Source organism: Drosophila ananassae, chromosome 2L (assembly GCF_017639315.1).
Source record: "Drosophila ananassae strain 14024-0371.13 chromosome 2L, ASM1763931v2, whole genome shotgun sequence".
In the NCBI taxonomy this organism is placed as follows: Eukaryota; Metazoa; Arthropoda; class Insecta; order Diptera; family Drosophilidae; genus Drosophila; species Drosophila ananassae.
The window spans coordinates 28,883,411-28,905,651 of NC_057927.1; the positions used below are offsets into that span (position 1 = coordinate 28,883,411).

Here is a 22,241-nt window from a genome sequence, read left to right on the forward strand (position 1 = left end):
AGCTAGCTCACGTACTAACCGCCCTGATGACCAGAGACAAACAGATCAAGAAAATAGTCGTATTGCTATGTCAGAATTGCGTTCTTTAGTGAGTGACAATGTAGTAGATAGGCTTAGAATTCAGCGAGTTCGTGCACATCAAACACAACAACAGCAAGCTAGACATAATGGAATTGAGCGAATCCGCAGACGCAGTGCTCCTGTGATTATTGAACGTCCTGCATTTCGCTATGATCCGGCAATTGATTAATGTGCCGACAAATCGGTAATTGGAGAAATGAGAATAATTTGTAAATATTGTTATTGCTGGATTATGCTGTGCTGGAGTCAAAATAAAATGGCCACATCTGGTCCCTCCATCGGATCCTTTACACTCTTTAATTTTTGGGATTGAAAGGGGATTTTGGTGTGTTTCTAACGACGAAGGGTCAATTTTAAGTTTTTTACAGTTCCACAAAGTTCAAATCCAATCAATGTCCCGTTTCGAAATTAAACAAAAGTGAATCGCGATCGCGAAAAAATTTCAGAGTCACAATTGTAATAAGTCATTAGAAGTAATGTTTTTTAATTTATTTGGTCAGCTCCGCGAAACTTAATTTTAGCTATCTTCAGTTCTTACTGTATCAGATAATTTGTTTCAGTTTGAAAAATTTTAAATTTTGTCACAAAAGAAGTTTCTGAACGCAACAAAACAAAAACAACAGCTGGCAATACGAAGTCTGCCGGGTCAGCTAGTTTCTAATAAAAATATTGGAAACAGCCCTAAGCATCTTTAAAAATAGAAAGGTTTTTGATCGTTCAGTATGGCACGTATAGGATAAAGTCGGCCGATTTTTATGAAACATAGCATAAACATATAACAGCTATAGGATATAGCCGGCCGATCCTTATGAATTTTTCCCATAAGATGTTTTGACCAAATATAACATGTTTTGAAAGTCCCAACCCTCCAACTTAAAAAGCACCAATGTTATGGCATTTCTGATGCATCCGATGGGTCGGCCGATCCTTATCAAAATTTGTCAGATCGGATAATTTTTTGCCAAAGTGGGATCCATAGAAAGTCCCATCCTTCTAACTTATAAAAAAAAACAAAGTTATGGCATATCCGATCAATCATATAATAAACCGCCTTGATATACAAGGCATCTTATCAACTTAAAGAATAGTATGAGTAGACTTTTGAATAAACATAGATTATCTGGCTGTACAGTTATATTATTAGATATATAGCGGATCGTATATAGTTGGCCGATCCTTATGAAATTTGACAGATCGGATAAATAAAGAGGAATCCATTGAAACTCCCATCCTTCTAACTTGAAAAACAACGAAGATATAGCATTTCCGATCAATCAGTTATATGACAGCTATAGGATATAGACGGCCGATCCTTAAGAAATTTGACAGATCGGATAAATTTGCCCAAATTAGAATGCATAGAAAGTCCCATCCTTCTAACTTTAAAAACAACGAAGTTATGGCAATTCCGATCAATCAGTTATATGGCAGATATAGGATATAGTCGACTGATCCCGGCCGTTCCGACTTATATACTGCCTGCAAAGGAAAGAAGGGGATGTCATGTTTCTATACAATCTCATTTATGGAAATATAGACAGTCAGCATTTACTAACACGCTTAAATTTTAACGTTCCTAGTAGAAGGACTAGAAACTTTCGTTCTCTATTCTTCAGCCATTGTAGTTCGACATACGCCCAACACGATCCGTTCAGGGTATTATGTTCGGACTACAATGGTCTCTACCACATCTTGTCACTTTGCTCTACTAACAATCTTAAATCGCTTATATTAACCGCCTTATCTGTGCAACACTCTTCCTCGTAATATCTTTCTCCTACTTTTCGCTTAACTATCTCGGATCTATTCCCGCGATTCGAGCCGTACGTCACGCGGCAGCGTCCCTCGGTCGGTTGGACGGGAGGTGGGCTGTACGTATGCAGTGGGGATTTTATCTAAAATAAATGCGTAAAGATAAAAAATTAAAAAAAAAAAATGTTTTTCCAGTTTTTCTTTTTAAACCAATTGTTGAATGTAACAATTTATTTTGGGTGTGAGATATAAAATAATAAATATTAGAAAAGTATTGGCGGAGTTGGTTTGCCTGTTTTTTTTTAGCTTTTAATCCATGATTTGGCCCAAAAACGGTGGTGGCTGTAATTTAAGTAAAGCAGAGTTTTATTTATATGCATTATATGCTCAGTGGGGTCATATGCATATAAAGCTTTCTCCTCGTAAAATTGTGCATTTGTAACTCTTCACATTAAGACATGAGACACTGAAACCCAAAGCAGAATTACATCAACATTTTCCATCAATCAACAAAGTTTTAGGTTAGCCGAGTGGAGAGCGTTGTGGTTTCTAACACGGAGGCCCTGAGTTCTAGTCCTAGTTGAGGCAATGTTTCTATTTTACTTGTTAAGCCCTTTTTTATTTGGATTTTATTTTTAAATAAATAAACTAAAAGCTGAAAAGATATACTCCATATTTTTTAGGGTATTGACAAAATATATGCAGACTTCAAAAAGCAACCCTGCAGTACCAAAAAATCACTAAGGAAAATATTCCTCAACGATAGAGAGGGACACACTGAGAAAAGAGTGAGATGCAACGTCTTTAAAAACAATAGAAAATGCAAAGACAGTCGATGAGAGAAAAAAATTCTCTCAGCAAAGTAAGTGAGCGGAGAGGGAGAGTATGATCACATATTCTTGGGTTTCTAAATATTTTTCGCGTGAAACTTTAACCCAATGGTTCAATGGTTAAGATGTCTGCCTGTTAATCCTAGATCGTTGGTTCGATTCCCACCGGAAGACTATGAATATTATGAGTTTTCTTTATGTTTACTTTTATTTATTTTTTAATATCGCAACCTCAATATAAAATTTTACATTTATTCTTTTTTTTAAATGGGGATTTAAAAAATAATTGAGATTGATTGATATATACACCTTTGTAGAGTCATATTATTGTCAATCGCAGTCTACGCGCGATTCCTTGATAGCTTAGAGGCTTGCATGTTGGTCTATTAAACAAAAGCACGGAGGTTCGAATCCCAGTCCAGGCGAAAGTAAGTAAAAATAATACAATGTAGTTTATGATATTTGTAAAATGTTTCTTAACATTTAAACTCGTTTACGATTTGCGAAAACAAATTAATACATAAAAACATTGGTGTGGTGGGTTTCTAAAAATAGACAATGATTTTTTTTCAAAATGTCTTTCCAGGGATTTTTTTGCAAAAAATGACCAAGGAGTTCTTTGATGAGTTCTTTGCAAAGAATACCAAATACCTTCCCTAGGATTTCTTTGCAGGTATTCCTGGGGAAATTCCCTAACCAGTTAGGGAGAAAATTCCCCAGGTCACCGATGCATAGGACATCCCATACAAAAATTCCTTAACGAATTTCATATACCAGCACTGGGGAATTCCTAATGCATGGTGAGCAGGTAATGGAGAGTTCCACAAGGAACTCCTCAACACTGGAACTGCAGGGAAAGTTACCAATCAAATACACACACATGTATAAGTAAATGCAAGCTTCACAGGAGGCTGGACATAATTGGTAGCTGCACTTACAGGACTATATCTTGAGTTAACGAATTTTGCCAGATATGAGCGATATATCAAAAGTTGCGTCATCTCAAAAGCTATCTCCACGTGCAATATAAAAAGAATCAAATGAGCCAATTTTGAAAAATAATTTTTTTTCTTAAACATTTTCTTTATTTTCAGTGTATTTTTATACCCTTGCAGAGGGTATATAGTCCGACCTATAAAGTATATATATTCTTGATCAGGATCACCTCCTGAGTCGATATGAGCATGTCCGTCTGTCTGTCGGTTTCTACGCAAACTAGTCTCTCAGTTTTATACGATCTGCTATATATCAAATTATATAAGATGCGTGCTCGGGTGGTAAAAAAGGGTGCTCGTCTTCGCGCGTTCGATCGCTGAACAAAAGTGCAGACGCATTGCGCCGCAGGACCATCTCATTTTTTGGTGTGCGTCTAATTGCCGCCTTCGATGGTTCCTTGCGTGCCCAGTGGGGTATGGCTTTGCATATCCAGTGCATAATTTTTGTAATGGGGCTGGCGGCTGCACCTCGAACCGTTCGCACTGGATAGCCTTGTGGTGGACCCTTAGGGTTCGACACGAGTGCGTGCCAGTGGTTTTGTGCGCTGAGCCCCGCCTAAATAATAAATTTGATTCCTTCTCGCCTCTTACGTAGGAAGGTCCTTTATCCTTATTCCGTGGCGCCACCTAGCGGACTGCGACTCAACTGCAAGGGTATATAAACTTCGACTCCGCCCGAAGTTAGCTTTTCTTTCTTGTTTTAATTTACAAAGTTTTTGGAAGTGTGAAGGTTAGTTTAAAAATTTTTATTAAAAATTTGTCAAAAATTTCACAATTTTTTTGTAGTTAGCCCAAAAATCCAAAATTGTAATTCAAAAATACTCTATCTGGGAACTAAAAGGTCTCCTTCAGCCCTAATTTAGTGATTCAAATTTTTTTTTACTTTCACATTAATATCTCCCAAACCAAACGGCTTTTGGAAAATGCTTGAACCAAATTATCTAATTAAAACAATATCTTTCGATTGGTATATAATTCAATCAGATCGGATGCATACAGAAAATTTTTAACTCTTTGGCTAAATATAGAGACTTCTCGCGCACGCCAAGAATATCGAAAAAATATATCTCGAATAGCAATATTTCATCGATTGCCTTCGACAGTGATAAAGCAATTTTATTTGTTTGATTTCATTGAGAAATTGAGAAATTGAGAAATTGAGAAAAAAAAACAAGAAAGGACGACTATTGTCAAATTTCCCGATACCCCATACTTATTTTTGCCACCCAAACATTAAATTACCTTTCAATGTATAAACCAAAAAATGTTTTTTGCATATTTTTGTATGTTTTGGAATAAACCACCCAAATTATACAGTGGGGACAGTACCACTCTAAGCTGCGAAGTGTAAAGACGTGTGACTAACTACCAGTAGGCAAAAAGAAAAAACCAATCCTCATCAGTAAAAAAAACCAACAACTAAGCCAGTAATATATAAAAACAAAAAACACAAAAAACGAAAGCAAAAAGACGAAAAAAAGAGACAGAAAAAAAAGGGCAGGTGCCCAAAAAATATTAAAAAGTGCCCCCCGACATAAATAGACTATTTAAAACATCCAACACAGAATCGAAATTCATGACCATAAATAGAACAGACAATAATACATTTAAAAACCTGAACCCATTCTTTATTAAAAAAGTAATAGACTACACGTGCAATGGGAAAGTGGAGACAGTCAAGGTTACAAAAGTAGGATCATTAGTAATCTAAACAAAAAACAACCTGCAAGCACTAAAACTTAAAAAAATTACCACCTTCCTCGACTTTTCTGTAATAGTAAGCGAACACAAATCGCTTAATTTCTCCAAGGGAGTCATATATTCCAACGATCTTCGCAACATCGATGACGAAACTATTTTGCAGGAACTAAAACCACAAAACGTCTCAGAAATACGCAAAATTAAAAAAATTGAAAACAATGAAGCTAAAGAAAGTGGACTGATCATCGTAGCCTTCGCCTCATTAACCCTCTTAGAAACTATGATGATAGGATATGAGAGAGTAAATATACGCCCATATATCCATCTCCCAATGAGATGCAGAAACTGCCTTAGACTTGGACACCCCACAATCGCTTCAACATCAAACAAAACCTGCACCAACTGCTCAGCCGAACAACACACAGCCGTAGGCGAAATATGCTCCAACGACAAATTCTGCATTCATTGTAAATACAGTCTAACAGACAATAAGCACAGCCCATAAGACAAATCTTGCCCTGAATTTGTTAAACAAAAGGAATTGACATCTATTAAAACAATAGAAAAAGTGAACCACAAAACCGCACTTAATATGTACCATTTTCGACACATCTACCAGCCAACTCTATACTCCACCGTTTCAACCGAAAAATCTAAGCTCCTATTTCACCACTATACTCTTCCATATCGGAAGAACTTAAACTTAGAATCTACACTAACAAAAAGCAAATTAGTTCTATCAATCAGTCAAACCCAAAAAAAGAAAAAAAAATTTAAACAATGCTCAAAATAATTCAGTGGAACATGAACGGATACATTAACAACTACAACCAATTACAAATTATTATAAAAAACCATAGCCCTAAGATAATCTCCATACAAGAAACACACCTTCATGGTAATCAAAATATACCTATCCCAATAATTTATACACTCTATCAAGTAAACTCTGCCACAAACAGATTTGGGGGAGTTGCACTCCTCATCCCCAACTCAATGCAACAACATAATGAACCAATTAACGCCTTTGACTTTGACACAATAGCGGTAACAATATATTCAAAAATTAAATTCACCATAACATCTTCGTACATACCACCCAACAAGAACTTCACAATTCAAAACCTAAGAAACATATACGACAATTTACAACCTCCCCTACTAATCCTCTACTACATAAGCTGGGGTCAAAAACAACAAAAAAAGAGGTAACACACTATTTAAATTTATAAATCAATCCTTCCTCATAACATTGAACAACGGCTCAGCAACCCACTTTACCACACATCACACTTTCACACACATAGATCTCGCAATTGCTTCTCCCCCTCTGAATATGAACTCCAAATGGCATACATATAGCTCCCTGGCCTGTAGCGACCACTACCCAATACACATCGACCTATTCGAAGAACACAACATGAACAATCCCACTGAAAGACCAAGATTTAACCTTAAAAAAGCAAACTGGCCCCTATCAAGGATATCGCAGACAAGTTGTCAACTGACAAACCCCCTAGCTCAAATTTTAATAAAGAAGCCGCCAATATAACTAGAATAATAATTCTAGCCGCCAATGAAGCCATCCCCCAATCACACCACCCTAAGAGAAAGCGTTATGCGGCAACTACGTCAAACTTGAACTCGCGGGAGTAACGGTAGGTCCCGGAGTCGTAGTCAAGGAACGTAAATAGTCTGAGTAAATTTACCTGGATTCTGCAAGGGACTGCTTGGGTTGACCAGACGCTTGCTGTGATCAGGCTGGAGTTGATGTGCTTGAAGTCCTGGGGTGGTTTTCCTCAAGTACCGGTGGTGTGGTGGTTTGGCTGATTCCTTATCGGCCGGTCTTACTAGCGGTTCGTTTCACGGGAGCAACACTCGAAGTAGGTTAGGTAACGCGGGGTCTGCTGGTGGTCGGTTTCACGGGAGCAGCACTAGAACTAGACTGGCATGCCGCGGGGTCCCCTCGTGGTCCGTTTAACGGGAGCACCACTCGGAGTAGTTAGGTAACGCGGGGTCTACTGGTGGTCCGTTTCACGGGAGCAACACTCGAAGTAGGCTGGTATGCCGCGGGATCAACTCGTGGTCCGTTTCACGGGAGCAACACGCGAAGCAATGAGGTGACGCGGGGTCTACTTGTGGTCCGTTTCACGGGAGCAACACTTGAAGTAAACTAGTTTGCCGCGGATCCTACTTGTGGTCCGTTTACGCTGGAGCCACGCGAAGTAGAAGTGTGTAGAGCGTCCTACCTTGTGAATCGTTTTACACAGGATCACGTGATGTAGGTCAATTTTAAGTGCCGTAGTTTCAACACTGAGTAACGAGACGATTGATTCTGATTTCGCAACTATCTTTATTTCAGAAGAACAATTCTTATATAAGATGCTAAATTATACATTCTTAAATCTAAGGAAGGTCAATGTTATGGACGTGCTCAAACTTATGTTAATGCCAGGGTCACCCACCTCTGAGTCTGCTGACTCAGATTGCTTGTTTATGCATTGCTAGCACATGCTTGGGTTTTGCTTGGTTTTGGTCAGTCGGTCATTCTTCTTGCTGATAATGCTGATTTCTGCTTTTGGCGGCGTCTACTAGTGCTGAATTATTAGGTTGGATATTGTTTATGCTTATTACTAATTATTACTAGGTGTGTCAATAGGTTAGTGGGTTGTATATTGTATTGTATATTGCGACCTGCTGATTTATATTGGATCAAATTACTAGCGTGTATTTAGGGTAGTAGGTCTTGGCAATAGGTGCCAACATTCTCCCCCCCATTGAGGTACTCAATAATAGGGGCTGTTGTGTCATTCTATGCACCACTTTCAGTATCTCTCTTGATCATGTCGTTGCTCTTCTTTCAGGTTATTGGTCCTTACTGCCTCGTCGTTCCAGCCTGCCTCGTTGTCCACATCTTCCTGCGTCTGCTTCGTCCATGTTTTTAGCCCCTGCACATCTGCATGTAGTCGGTCTAGCTGGTCCAGTGTTGACTCCAATTTCCCTTCTGTGGTCCTTATCCTTTCCTGTGACGGCCATTCGTGAACATAGCTCCCTGACATCTTTACTGTTCCTTATAAGTTAAATGAGCTCGACCCAACAATGTGATTGTACGGCTTTGGATCACACAATCTGGCCTGATTGTCAGTTTGCCCACGCTTTTGATGACGATTTGATCTTTTTCGGCTGAGCATACATATGTCATTGTTATTGGCTTTGTGGTCCCATAGATCCAAGCATTCGGTTCTGTCAATTGAACTCAATAATTGGTCCCCTTGATTGGCTCTGGTTTACACTCCCCTATCTGATGTCTTGATAGTGCTGCCATTGTACACGGAAGTTGATGGGCATCCGGACCAAAGAGTGTCTGTTTGAATTCGCATACCTTATTTCCTTTCGTCCCGCTGATACACTGCTGAAGGTGTTCTTGACTGATTGCGAAGTGGTGTTTTCAGTGGTCGTCTATTGCCAGATATCTAGTTTCCGTCTTGGTTATCACCAAGCCTTCCCTCGTTATTAGAGGAATTGGTTCCATCCGATACACCGTGAATTCGACTTCTTCGACCAATGGGATGCTCGTATGGAACATTAATAAGTCCTCGGTTTCTTGTACCCTAGTGGTCGCCAGTCGATATAAGTCTCGTGCTGTCCCAATGGTGATGGGTAATCGTCTTCCCGGCGAAAGGTGTGTTTGTATTTTTGTGATCACCTGCTTTACTTGTTCCACCGACACCAATGCAGGGCTTAATTTTAATTCGTGTGCCCCGATTAGCACATTCAATACAGCATCCTGGCCTCGACGAATGTGGCTTGCCACGACGACCAATTCTAAGACTGCATGCGGATGATCGGCGCATGGCTTCTCACCTTGATTCTGGCCAGACTGGCTTCTAAGTCCTGCATCCTCTTCTGAGTTTCGAATGTTGATGGTGGTATCCAGATTTGACGTCTGGTTCTCCACTATTTTATGCGTGATGCTTTCTTGGGCTCTTAGTTTACCAATAATCTCTTCCATCCGTTTGGCATATTGATCATCGAGTACTCCGAACAGTCCATTCGCGATATCGTTGATGATGCATTAACTGATCGGCGTCTTGGATTTCCGGCACTTCCTGTTGCAATATTTGTATGATCGTGGGGCAGACCTCGTATGCCGTTGGGCAACATTGTTTTATCGATTGGATACCTCGTTTGACTGTCTCGATCTCTCGTGCCAGTTGACTGAGGTCAAAGAATGTGATGAGTGTCCATTCGGCAGATTTGATTGATATCCTATCGGTGGCTTCTATGATGGTCCCGGTCACGTTGTTGATTAGAGTGATGACAACCGGGTTACTAGCCTTCCTTTCTGGTGGTGGGGGTGTGGGCAGAGTCAGTCCGGGTATCACCCAGATGAGTATTATTGTTAGGACAAGCATTTTTTTTTTTTTTTATTGATTGGTTTCCTCCTTCTTATCGTTGATTGGTAGCACCGCCAGTCGATGTATGGCCCGTGTTATATTGCCGGATGTCGTTCGTATTTCTGCCACTTGGATCTCGCCGTCTTTACAAGGATGGACTGCTACGATGCGTCCGAGGGGCCAGTTCAACGGAGCGATGTTGTCTTCCTTTATTATAACCAATCTTTACCGTCTTCATGTAGCTCATGTAGATACTCGTGGCTCCATCGTGCCCAGAATTCTTTTCGTAGTTGTTCGATCCGCTTCCACCGAGTCAGTAAACCTGTGCTTCGCCTTGATTGGTGAATATCGGGTAATGCCGTTTGTTGTCTCCGGGACGTGTGGCCCCACGTTTCTTTAGCAAACACTTAATGTTCCTTAATAATAATCTTTATTAATCTTTATTAATCAAAAGCTTGAAACAAAAAGTGTAAAAGGGCGCTAAAAACCTTGCGTGTTTTATCCACACGTTAACTTCACCGTATTTTTCTTGTTCTTTCTAATAGCGATGGCCGACGCTTGCCTTCTTTTGGCCGTTACTAAACCTATCGATAAGTTTACATATGTGTGCTTATTCTAAACAATCCAAATTTAAATCAAAATTCTATTACGGCGGCAACATTCCCTCCCCCGTAATTGATCCCGGTTCGTGGTCAGTTACCATCCTCCAAGCCGCCGTCCAAAACCGCTATCTTCGTTGCTGGTCTTTCCAAAACGCGGTGCTGGGTCTTTATAGTCACTCGTCGAACTTGTCCATCCTTGGCCATCATTGTGTCGATCACTCGTCCCTTTAACCACAAGTTCCTGGGTAGAAGCTCATCTACGATGACTACGATGCTCCCAATGGTTATGGGAGGTACCTTCTCGAACCATTTGGTGCGCCTGGTTAATACGGGCGCATACTCTTTAATCCATCGCTGCCAAAAACGGTCCCCGAAGCGCTGAGTCTCAATCCATCTAGGCTGCAGATTCATCCCTTCCTTTGGTAGTGGCTTGTATCCATTCGCTGACCCCAACAGTAGGTGGTTCGGGGTCAGAGCGGCGTCATCCTCAGTGTTCAGACTTACGAACGTGAGCGGTCGCGAGTTGATGATAAATTGTGCCTCCACCAAGGCGTTTCTCAGGCCCTCGTCGTTGAAGGAGTAACTTGGGCAGATGTTTTTCAAAATTCCTTTTGTTGTACGGACAAGTCTCTCCCATGCTCCACCCATGTGTGGTGCTCCTGGTGGGTTGAATCGCCACTTTATGCCATCGAACTTAATGGTGATCTTATCGTGCTCGATCTTTTTCAGCTCTTCTCGCACGGCTTTTTCCGTGGCTCTGAAGTTCGTACCATTGTCTGAGAATATTTCCTTTGGAGTCCCTCGAAGCGCCATACAATTGGAGATGATGCATGAACTTGTGTCAAGACTATAGGCGATCTCGAAATGCACCGCGCGCAACGTGAGGCAGGTGAACAGAGCTTCCCATCTCTTCTCCTTGCGCCTGCCGACGTTCACCAATTACGGGCCAAAATAATCGACGCCTGTGTATGTAAACGGTCTTTGGAAGCTTCCTATTCTTGCTCTCGGAATCGGTGCCATCTGGGGTGGTCTGGGAGCTGCACTGTCAACCTTGCACCGTTGGCATGTACTCCGCACGGATTTATACAACACTCGGAGGCGGCTGATGTAAAACGAAGCCTTGATGTCGTTTATTGCAGTCTCGTGAGCAAGATGATGGTACTTCTCGTGAAAGCTCCTCGCTATTAGGTTAGTTATCCGGCATCCTGGAGCTAGTATAATTGCGTCTTCAGCTATGTCAATTGAGTTCAGTCTGCCTCTAGCCCGCAGTACTCCATCGTAGTCTACAAATGCGTTCAATCCGACCAATGTGTTTCCTTTGTGCAGCGTCGCTCCCGCGGATAGCACTTTCAACTCTTCGGCGAAGGCGATGGCTTGGGATTGCTTATAAAGTAGTATTTTCGCTTTCCTCACATGGTCCATCGTCGTGGCTGTTGGCATGTCTTGCTTGGCGCATTTCGCTCGTAACCGATCGACGAACAGTAATATTATCGCCACTGCTTTATACAACCGCCGCCAGCTCGAGAAATGGTGCGCATTGAACATAACCGCTGATCTCGCACACGTTGTCATCACATGCTTCCGTATTTCTGAAGTATCGATGATGCTCTCCTGCTTTGTCGATGTTGGCCAACGGCTGGATTCAGCTTTTAGGAACCCAGGCCCCGTTATCCACGTCTTCTGCTGGGTTTGGTCGGTGATCTTTGTAGCTCCGTCTGCTACGTTCAGCTTCGAGGGTACCCACCGCCATTGCTCGATTTGCGTTGTTTCCAGGATTTCGGCGACTCTGTGCATCACGAACTGATGAAAGTTACGGGGGTCCATAGTTAGCCACTGCAGTACTGTCTTTGAATCTGACCAGTATGTGGCGTTGTCGATTCGGAGGTTGCGCGTGCTCATCACCTTGTGAGCTAAGCGTGCTCCCATAACTGCTGCCTGCAGCTCCATACGCGGAATCGAGAGTGGTTTTAAAGGTGCCACCTTCGACTTCGCTATCACCAAAGAGACGTCGACTTTGGCATCCATTGCTACACGCAAGAAGCAAACAGCAGAATTCGCATACTCGCTGGCGTCGACGAATGTATGGAGCTCCGTTTGACGTGGGTCTGATGTGTCTGGGGAAAAGCAATATTTTGCCGCCATATACGCTGGAGAAGTATTTTCAACCCAATCGTCTGGCACGACAAGAATTCTAATGGATCGAAGATCGACATAAGGACTTGCAGAACTTCTCGCTTGGTCGGGACTACGTTTTCTGCCAGGACGTCGCGTTTCAGCCTTGCAAATCTGCAGAGAAACTTAAACACATCCTTATGTGGGTCCTAGGACCCACACCAAGACATACCAAGTATCTTTTCAGTCGAACAAAAATCCACAGGTTCTTGGCTACCAACATTGCCATTACTTTGCAAGCTCTTAAGGACTTCTTTTGAATTAGAAGACCAGTTGCGGATCTCGAATCCGCCTCTTCGATGAACCTCTATGACTTGTCTGGTGGTCTGGATGGCCTCCTGTTCGTTTCTCATGCTATCGATGTAGTCGTCGACGTAGTGCGCCTTTTGGATGGCGTTTAAGGCCAATGGGAAATCTTCTTGATGGGCTTCTGCATTTTTATCTCGAACGAAGTGAGCGATGAATGGTGCGCAACTGATCCCAAAAGTCATAGCCCGCATAACATAGGTTTCTACTTTATCGTTGCTTCTGTCATACCATAAGAATCGCACGTGCATATCCTCCTCACGGATGTTGATCCTGTGAAACAGTTCCGCAATGTCTCCGCAAATCGCAATCTTGTTGACACGAAAGGCTAGTAAGACCTCTATGAGTGGGTTCAGGCAATCTGGTCCCTTAAGTAAGTAGTCATTCAGTGCACATCCGTGTGACTTCGCGGCTGCATCCCATACCAGCCTTAGCTTACTCGGCTTATTTGGATTTCGCGCTATGAATATCGGCAAATACCACGTACGGCTGTTCTCACGGCAGGTTTCCTCCTTGGATAGCTTAACCGCGTATCCTTTGTCTAGAAGGTTCCTGACTTGGGCGTCAATCTTTTCGTACATATCAGGTTCCTGAGATACCTTTTTCTTTATGCAGGTAAGGCGTTTCAGAGCGTTACCGCGGCTCTCTGGCAGTCTGTCGATGCCACCACGCCACGGAAAACCGACTTCGTATTTTCCTGACTTCTCTTGGCAGGTGGTCTCCAATATTTTGACTGCTAGCTTATCTTCGGCTGAATATAGCTTACGTGGTACGAGCGTCTCGAGGCTGTAATGGTCCTTAATGTCGTCATGAAGCTCCTGCCAATCGCAGTCGCAGTGATGCATGACAATGGATCGTTGGGGGTTCGTCGATCCTTGAATGGTCCATCCTAGCATACACTTCGATGCTATCGGTTCGTTCCATTTCCCTTCTCGGATCCTGCGAGGGACTGCTAGCTTCCAATTATTCGACCCGGTTAGCAATGTCGGCTGGGCAGAATAGGACTCTAGCGGTAAGTCTCTCAAATGCTGGAATCTGTTCCGTTGTTCTTTCACCTCGACTGTCTGTTTTAGCAGTGCTAGGTTCTGAACGGTCTGGACGTTGTTCAACCAATAAAATCTATCGGAATTGGTTTCAGAGATTTGGACTGATGCTTTTACGGATTCGCTCTCAATTCGAGTTGTTTCTGCGGTCCACTGTAAACACATTGGCGCAGCTTGGCCTTGTATTCCTAATCTTTGGAATACAGATGCGTCTACTAAAGTCACGGATGATCCTTCGTCTAGGAATGCATGGATTTCGATCATCCTGCTGCCATTGCGTAGCTTAACTGGAATGATGCGAAAGAATTGAATTCCGTAGTTGTCGTCTTGATGCGTACTCACGAGATTTTGTGTACTGCCTTGTCCCGTGTGAAGTAGCTCATGGTGCCGCCTTGTACATCCGTTAACTCCACAGTTTCCGGTTCGGCATCTATTGCGATGTACTTTGAGGCAGCAGAAACATGCTTTACTCGATGTGATTATCTGCCACCTGTGCTGCGTGTCGAGGTTCAAGAACACCTGACATTGTAGTGGGCGGTGACTGATGTCGCCGCACGCCACGCACCCCGATTGAACTTGCTGCTGAGCTGCTTCCGTTTGGCTCGCGTTCGATCGTGCTTGTCCTTGCGTTGCGCGACTGTTGTGAGTGCTAACGATGGCGCCACTACTGAAGATGCTGCCTCTGCGATCTTGTACAACCAATCGCTGAATGCTTTAACTGCTGCTATCCTATCATCACGAGGTTGCATTGCCCAGTTTAGCTTGTGTTGGTTGGGAAGCTTATCTACGAGCTCCTTAACCAGCATTGGATTGTTAAGATGTGCCTTCAGATCGCATGCCTCCATAATCGCACAGACGTTGCGAACTGCTAGCGCGTACTCTATTAACGCCTTCAATCTGTCTTTGGGTGGTGCTGTCTTTGGATATGCTCGGTCTGCCGAAGAACATTTTCAGAGTGCTGATGACATCTGGAACTAGGTTCGGAAGTAGAAGTTTATCCCTAATCAGTTCACGAGCCTTTCCTTTAAGCGACTTTTGCAGACGTAGCATGTTTTCCACGTTGATGTATCTAGCTGCTGTGGTGCTGTATTCGAACGTGCTGATAAATAACGGCCACTTCTCCGGATCTCCACTGAATGTTGGAAGATCTTTTGGTATAGCTTGCCGGGCCGCTATTTGACTGCTCGTTGGTGAATCTGTAGCTCGAACCCTCCCGGCTTCCGGTACATCAGTGGGATTCATCTGCATGAGAAGTTTATACTTTTCTTCTATAAACTTTGGCTCCGATTGCCTTTTCTCCTCTAGCATCTTTAAAAGCAGTTGGTTCCTAGTCCTTTCCGGATTTCCTTCCTGCGCGTGTGTGTTCTCTCCGCTGCCGGCCATATCGATTAGAGTATCGACAGCTAGCGCTTTGTCGTGCGGTTCGGGGGTGGCCATTGCGTCTTCGCGTGATTGAGGCTGTACCGGTGATCTTTGCATACTGTCGTACGGTGCTATGTGACTGCAACCCGCGAGGCAGAAATCGCAACTCCAGTCCTTGCTCTCAATGTCGTCCTCTACGCCGGCACACTCAAAATGGTACCACCTTCCGCAAACGTCACACTGAACCCAATTCTCTGACGCTGTCTCGTTCTTGTTCTCACAAATTTGGCACACTTCTATGTTCATGCTCCACTCTAATCGTGCGTGTTCTGACGCGTCTGCATGTATACGTGTGCTTCTTTGGTCGATCTGCGTGCTTACCTAGCTTTTCTTTCTAGGGCAGCCACGCCTTTACCTCTGCCTTGATCCGCAAAAGTCCTTTCGTTCCTGTAATCGACGTGATCAACTCGACCTAGCTGTTATCTTCTGGGAATCCGACGCTTTGATCCGTAGGTAACGAAGTTTTTTCAGAACGAGGTCTTATAGAACGAAGTTTTTTAGAACTGGGTCCTATAGAACGAAGTTTTTTAGAAATGTTGTCTCCGGGACGTGTGGCCCCACGTTTCTTTAGCAAACACTTAATGTTCCTTAATAGTAATCTTTATTAATCTTTATTAATCAAAAGCTTGAAACAAAAAGTGTAAAAAGGCGCTAAAAAACTTCGTGTTTTATCCACACGTTAACTTCACCGTATTTTTCTTGTTCTTTCTAATAGCGATGGCCGACGCTTTGCCTTCTTTTGGCCGTTACTAAACCTATCGATAAGTTTACATATGTGTGCTTATTCTAAACAATTCAAATTTAAATTAAAATTCTATTAAGGCGGCAACACCGTTAGAGGTTCCCCAATCAGGAAGTGCCCTGGCGTTAATGCCGTAAGATCCCTTGGGCTGGAAGAGACGGATGTCAATGGACGAGAATTTTCAATAGCTTCAATTTCAATGACTATGAGTTCCAGTTCTTCATGAGTTAGTGTGGCGGTATATAATGTTCGTTTCAGTAAATGCTTTGCTGATTTTACCGCGGCTTCCCACAGGCCTCCGAAATGGGGTGCCCGAGGTGATATAAATTTGAATTCTATGCTCAGATTTGCGCAGGTCTTGTGTATCATTGCTTGTGCCTCCTCGACGAAAATTGCTTCCTTTACTTCTGATAGTTCGTTGTAGGCTCCAACAAAATTAGTCGCGTTGTCACTATAGATTTTCGATGGTAGTCCTCGTCGTCCGCAAAATCTTTTTAATGCCGCCAGGAAGGCTTGGGTAGTCAAATCTGTTACCACCTCTAGATGTACCGCCTTGGTTGAAAAACAACAAAAGACTGCTAGATACACCTTATGTGGTCGTTTTCCTCGGATTTTATAGTGAGCCCATAGTAGTCCACTCCGCAATTCTTGAATGGCCTATGTTGTTGAACTCGATCTGCCGGTAGTGGACTCATTATTTGATTCAACAACTTTGGTCGAATTCGGCAACATCTGACACAACGGCTAACTGTTTTTTGAGCCAGCTCTTTTCCTATTAATGACCAAAATCTTTGTCTAATGTTGCATAATAACGCCTGTGGTCCGCAATGTGCCAGTTGCTGATGTTTCCATTGAAATAAGAGTATTGTCAATGGATGGTTTGGAGATATTAACATTGGATGTTTGGCATTATACGATAATGCGGCGTTTGGTAGCCGTCCTCCTACTCGAATTATTCCGTCCGTGTCTATGAACGGGTCTAGTGCTCGTAATGAATCGTTTCGTCCGACAGTTTTCGTCTTCTTGAGTTGTAACATGGATGTTGAAAAATGCTGAGACTGTATATTCCGAATTACTCCTAATGCCTCATTTAATTCTACTGATGACAATGGTCCAGTCCTTTTCTTCTCTGGCTTACGGCAATTAAAAATGAAGCGCCGCATTCTTCCTATCATTTGCAACATCGTATTGAATGATCCGTGTTGGTTGATTTGTTCCATCCAGTCTTCAGATTTACTGGCTAGGTTGCAGACCGCCTCCTTCTTTCTTTCTTGATCTTCGATTGCATTGTTTGTTCCTGTTGAGTGAAATCTCGGCCAAAACTCTGGGTCTTGTACCAGGAATGGTGGTCCGGTGTACCAAAGTTTTGAATCTCTTAATTGGGCTGCCGTGCACCCTCTGGAGAGAATATCTGCAGGATTATCTGTTGATGCTACATGTCTCCACCACTCTGGGTCTGTCAGTTCTTGAATCTGGGCGACCCGGTTCGCCACAAACGTTTGGAATGAGGAAGCAGTGGCGTTAATCCACTTTAATGCAATCTCCGAGTCTGACCATAAATGTATTACTTCTAAGTTTACGTTAAGATCGTTTTTTACATTTTTTGTGACCTGAGCTGCTAGTATAGCTCGTAGAGTTCTAAGCGTGGTAGGGTCTGTTTCATCAGGGGGGCTACTCATGCCTTTGAACATAGCAATCGTGTGACAATATTGCCTGTCTTATTCCTTGCTCGTAAGTATGCCACTGCCCCATATGCTGCTTCTGATGCGTATGCAAACACATGTAACTGAATGCCTCCGGATATGTCAGCTGGGAGTGCACATCTTGGAATTCTTATTGTTGTCAGGATCTGAATATCATGTCTGAATGCTTGCCATTGATGGGTGAGTTCTGAATCCAGTTCCGTGTCCCAGTCGATCTTCAGCTCCTATAATTGTTGCATTCTTATTTTTGCCGTTGTTACAACTGGACCAAACAACCCTAGAGGGTCGAAGATTTTTGCAAGTTTTGAACACACGATCCTCTTAGTGATGACTCCTGTGTCTTCGGTCGCTGCACATCCTTGAAGCCAATCTCCGGGTGGATCCCAAATAATTCCGAGCGTTTTGACAGTTTGTTCAGTAAAATTGCTAAAAAAACAAGATTCATTTCTTGGTCTTCTGCTGGAATGTCTGCTAAGTCTTCTCCCAACAAGTTTATTAGTTGATCCCTTTTTCTTAGTGCTTCCTCGATGGTGTGCCCTCCGGTAAGACAATCATCTACATAACAACCCAGTCGCAGTGCAGCCGCACCCTGGGTCAGATGTTCAGGTGCTGTGTCTGCCAAATATTGCAAGCATCGGGTGGCTAAGTATGAAGCAGTTGCTGTGCCATAAGTAAAAGTGATCAGTTGATAATATTTTAATGGTTCCATAGATTTGCGTCTCCATAATATAATTTGAAACTTGCGGTCATCTGGGTGTATCATAATCTGTCGGTACATTTTCTCTACATCGGAAAACCATAAGAGAATGGATAGTAATTCACTTTGAACTGTTGGTCCAATCCGTAATAGATTATTTAAGCTTTTTCCACTTGTTGTCGTTGCTGAAGCGTCAAATACAACTCGAAGTTTGGTAGTACTACTGTCAGGTTTTAATACACAATGATGGGGAATGACATAATGGTTTGATGTTAGTGGTTTAGTTGTTAATCTAGTCATATGCCCCAATTCTTAGTATTGATCCATAAATTTTACATATTGTTTCTGGAGATCAGGATCCCGTTGAAGTCTTTTTTCCAATGCATAAAAACGCCGAAATGCCATTGGAAGGGAATTTCCCAATGCTTGTGGATCTTCCTTAAATGGTAGGCGTACACTTAATCTTTTTTCTGCCCCCTTTTTATATTTTCTTTGAAATGCTGTTCGCATAACTTCTCGTCCGTTGTAAGGGCCTTTTGGTTTTCATCGAGGGTGTCTAATTTCCAAAACTGTTCGAGCAGTCTATCGATTCTTGGTTCCTCCATGGTGGATAGGGCACTGCTTACAGGTGGATTTGTGTGTACCACCGAACTGGTTGCTGCTGGTCCGGATATAATCCATCCTAATGGGGCCCGTTGAAGAAATGGTTGTCCTTGTCATAGGTTTATATGTAACGGTTCGATGAGTTGTGGGAGACATTCGGCCCCAAGCAGCAAATCGATCCCTTGTTGCTGATTAAAATTGGGATCTGCCAACCGCAGTTCTGGTGGAATATTTTTCGGGCGCATAATTGGCTCAGATGGTTCTGGTAGTACATAAGCCACAACTTGTGTTTTGAAGTTTGTGGTTCACGAGTACATATTTAGTACTGTTCGGGAGTTCGCTTGTTTCGTGCCTCCTATGCCCCTTATGGTAATGTCGGATGGTGTTAATTGCACTCCGAGTTCATCAGCCAGTTCTTGAGAAATTAAATTCACTTGTGATCCGGAATCGAATACTGTGCGGCATTTGTGTCGTGCTTCGGTAGGACCTTGGACTTCCACTTCGGCGGTTGCTAGTAGTACATAAGGTGTTGTAAGTTGGCTGGTTGTGGATGCGCTTGTTCGCGTAGAGGTACTATGCAGCATTGTGTGATGATTCCTTTTGCACACATGACATGAGTCGGAGTCATGTCCAAAAACCTTTGGCAGGTTTGAAGTCGATGATTGCCATGGGTGCATATGCTACATTTTTCAACCGGTGCTTGAGTTGATGAGCGAACCCAATTTTTGACCGCTGTCTTTTGTAGCGTAACTAGGCTGGTTGCTTGCCGCTCTAGATGGTCAAGCATTTGTTTTAACGATGGTTGGCAGGTTGGGTTTGTGATGGCGGGTTCTACACATGATAGATGGCGTGTCCTCCAAATGTTGTGGAGATTAAATTCTTGGCCTCTCCAATCACGTTGTTTGCTGAGATTATTTTATCTCGTCGCGAAAACGAAAGGAAAAATAGGTGGCTGTAGAAATTAAATTAAATTATGAAAAAAACGAACGAAAACGAAAATGCGTGGACTCTTCGACGTTATAAATTCGGTTATATTCAATCAGCAACAACTTAAGCCTAGCTTATCTAGTGCGGCGAAGCGGGGCGAATTCATGGGAGAGCGCAAGTGAGAGCTTCACTTGCGCTCCCGCTCCGCCCTAAACTAACTTATACTAGACTTCATACAATTCCACTTAATTATCTACATCTAATTATACACACGTGATTCTTCAGGTACCGGAATTTACCGCATCGCTGTACTCTTGATTGTGTACCAGTTCCGTAAAGATGTCGCAAAATCGTGGCCACTTCAAATAATCTCCATCAAATTTTGGAATGTCGACTGGTGGTATAACAAAGGGAGGGGCCATCGCGGGTTTTTGTGTTGATACTGACGTCGATTGTATTTCTTCGTTCAGAAATGAAAAATACTCTGCTCGTACGACCTGAAATCTGTCATCGGTATGTCCATAATTTTTTAAGGTTGGCTCCAGATCGATGAGATTATGGTATCCCGTGACGATTTCTTTCCATAGGTCCTTCATGTGTTGTCTGATGTGTGTGGATAATTCCCGTCCTTCGGTGCGGTTGCACAGAAAGTCTTACATATAATCTAGCCGTACTTCATGTCTACGTTTTAATGATGTTAAGTGAGGGTCTTCTCCCTCGGTTCCTTGTGCTTGTGCCTTTGGCTCAAGATTTTCTCCTGTTTTCCGGGGCCTTTGTGACGGGCATGACCCTGATGGGATTCCATCGGAAAATATGGCTTCATATTTGTTCACCAGTTCTTCTAGCGCCTTTGCCTTTGTGAAATAATCATTTTCCGGGCTTAGCGCCAGCTCACGGAGCTTGGCGTCGTTCCTTTTAAATTGGGTCCATGAGTGAGTGAGCTGTTTTAGTCTCTCCTCGAAGTATCCGTCCTTCAGCCTTCGCTCTGCGGAGTACTTAGTGAAGTTTCTTATTAGCCTTTGGATGGCTATGTTGTTTTCAATTTGCTCATCAATGAGCATCTGGGTTACAGGGTCTGATTCAGATCCCACGGTTACGGTGTAAGTTTTTTTTTGAGATGAACTGCCGTGTGGCTTATGTTCAGGGTGTGATCCTTTAGTAAAGGATCACATCGGGGTCACCAAATGTTCGTTTTTTTTTTCTTTCTTTTTTTTATATTCGTATTTTATTTATTTACTCTTATATTAAGTTAATCCTACCAGTACATTATTTACATTATTTATTTTACATTATTTATTAAGTTTATTTTTGGGGCTAGGAGAACTTGGTGCTGCTGTGTTGGGCGGTACGGCCGTGAAGAAATGCTTCGCCAAACTCCTGCGACTTAATCCTCCCTCCCGTTACGCACCCTCTCCAGGGCTCTCAGCTCCTTCAAGACTTTAGCCACAAACTTGGCTGTGGCTTCCCATTTGTGCCCTGACTCCAGCATTAGTGGCACCATGCTCTCCGGTGAGAAAGTCTCCTCCAGGCTCTCCTCGAGGACATGGTAGGCGTCCTCCATGACCCCCCTGCCAAATGAAGGGCAGCCATCTTCGCATTCGTGCCCGAATCGCTTCAGATAGCTCCTAAAACACCCGTGTCCACTAAGGGCCTGAGTCAGGTAGAAGTCCACCTCGCCGTGCTTTCTTCCGGTCCATACGCCCACGTCCGGAATGAGCCTGTGCGTCCAACGTCCCTTTGTTGAGTTTCCCCATAGTTCTGCCAGTTGGCCAGGCTTCTGGCTCTCGCCGCTGTCTTCCTAGCCGACGCCGGCGCGGTTTCGTCCTGGGCCGTCTCGGCCAGCTCTGCCCTCTCCCGGACTAGTTCCCCTAGTGGAATGAGTCCGGCGATCACCAGTGCCGCGTCGTCAGACACCGTTCTGAAGGCGCATGACGTGCGTAACGCACAAAGCCGATAATCCGCCTCAATGCCCCGCGCATAAGACCGCACAGTAATTGCATCAGCCCACACCGGGGCGGCATAGAGGATCTGCGAGCTTACCACGCTGGTGATGAGCTTTCGCCTTTCCTGCCTCGGGCCTCTGATATTAAGCAGCATGCGTGAGAGTGCCCTTGTCGTCTCGCTTGCCCTCTTGTGCGCATACTCCAGGTGCTCCCGGAATGAGAGCCGCCTGTCCAGCATCACTCCGAGGTATTTGATGGCCCTCTTTGAGGGCCATCCTCTTGAGGGCCTCACTCCTCCCACGCGGACCGTCGTTGTCTCCACTTT

The 22,241-nt window shown here is 43.3% G+C and overlaps 2 protein-coding genes and 1 non-coding gene across 3 annotated transcripts; 1 reads left to right on the forward strand and 2 right to left on the reverse strand.

Annotated features, from left to right (window-relative positions):
- Positions 1–3,943: 3,943 nt before the first annotated feature.
- On the forward strand, positions 3,944–4,144 carry LOC6508050. The gene has a single exon (XR_046256.2). It is a non-coding gene; the product is annotated as a U11 spliceosomal RNA (small nuclear RNA).
- Positions 4,145–10,448: 6,304 nt separating this feature from the next.
- LOC123257009 lies at positions 10,449–14,685 on the reverse strand. The gene is made up of 5 exons (XM_044714194.1): positions 14,445–14,685; positions 14,222–14,309; positions 12,734–13,955; positions 11,335–12,644; positions 10,449–11,280 (listed from the first exon to the last, which is right to left on the reverse strand). The coding sequence occupies exons 1-5, from the start codon at positions 14,683–14,685 to the stop codon at positions 10,449–10,451; spliced, it is 3,693 nt and encodes a 1,230-aa protein (XP_044570129.1).
- A 4,791-nt stretch (positions 14,686–19,476) lies between these two features.
- LOC123257010 lies at positions 19,477–22,154 on the reverse strand. The gene is made up of 3 exons (XM_044714195.1): positions 21,781–22,154; positions 21,382–21,691; positions 19,477–19,557 (listed from the first exon to the last, which is right to left on the reverse strand). Exons 1-3 carry the CDS (start codon positions 22,152–22,154, stop codon positions 19,477–19,479), a joined length of 765 nt encoding a protein of 254 aa, XP_044570130.1.
- Between the last annotated feature and the right edge of the window lie 87 nt (positions 22,155–22,241).

Excerpts from the sequence above, each read along its gene's own strand:
- LOC123257009 (XM_044714194.1), bottom strand. The coding sequence starts at position 14,685 with ATGCTGGTTAAGGAGCTCGTAGATAAGCTTCCCAACCAACACAAGCTA. Across the intron at positions 14,310-14,444 it reads CAGCAGCAAGTTCAATCGGG|ATGCCGAACCGGAAACTGTG; the intron begins GTGCGTGGCGTG and ends ACATCGCAATAG. Across the intron at positions 13,956-14,221 it reads AAGGCAGTACACAAAATCTC|ATTTTATTGGTTGAACAACG; the intron begins GTGAGTACGCAT and ends CAATTCCGATAG.
- LOC123257010 (XM_044714195.1), bottom strand. The coding sequence starts at position 22,154 with ATGCTGGACAGGCGGCTCTCATTCCGGGAGCACCTGGAGTATGCGCAC. Across the intron at positions 21,692-21,780 it reads CAGGACGAAACCGCGCCGGC|GCTCATTCCGGACGTGGGCG; the intron begins GTCGGCTAGGAA and ends TTGGACGCACAG. Across the intron at positions 19,558-21,381 it reads AGCTGAGAGCCCTGGAGAGG|CAACCGCCGAAGTGGAAGTC; the intron begins GTGCGTAACGGG and ends ATGTACTACTAG.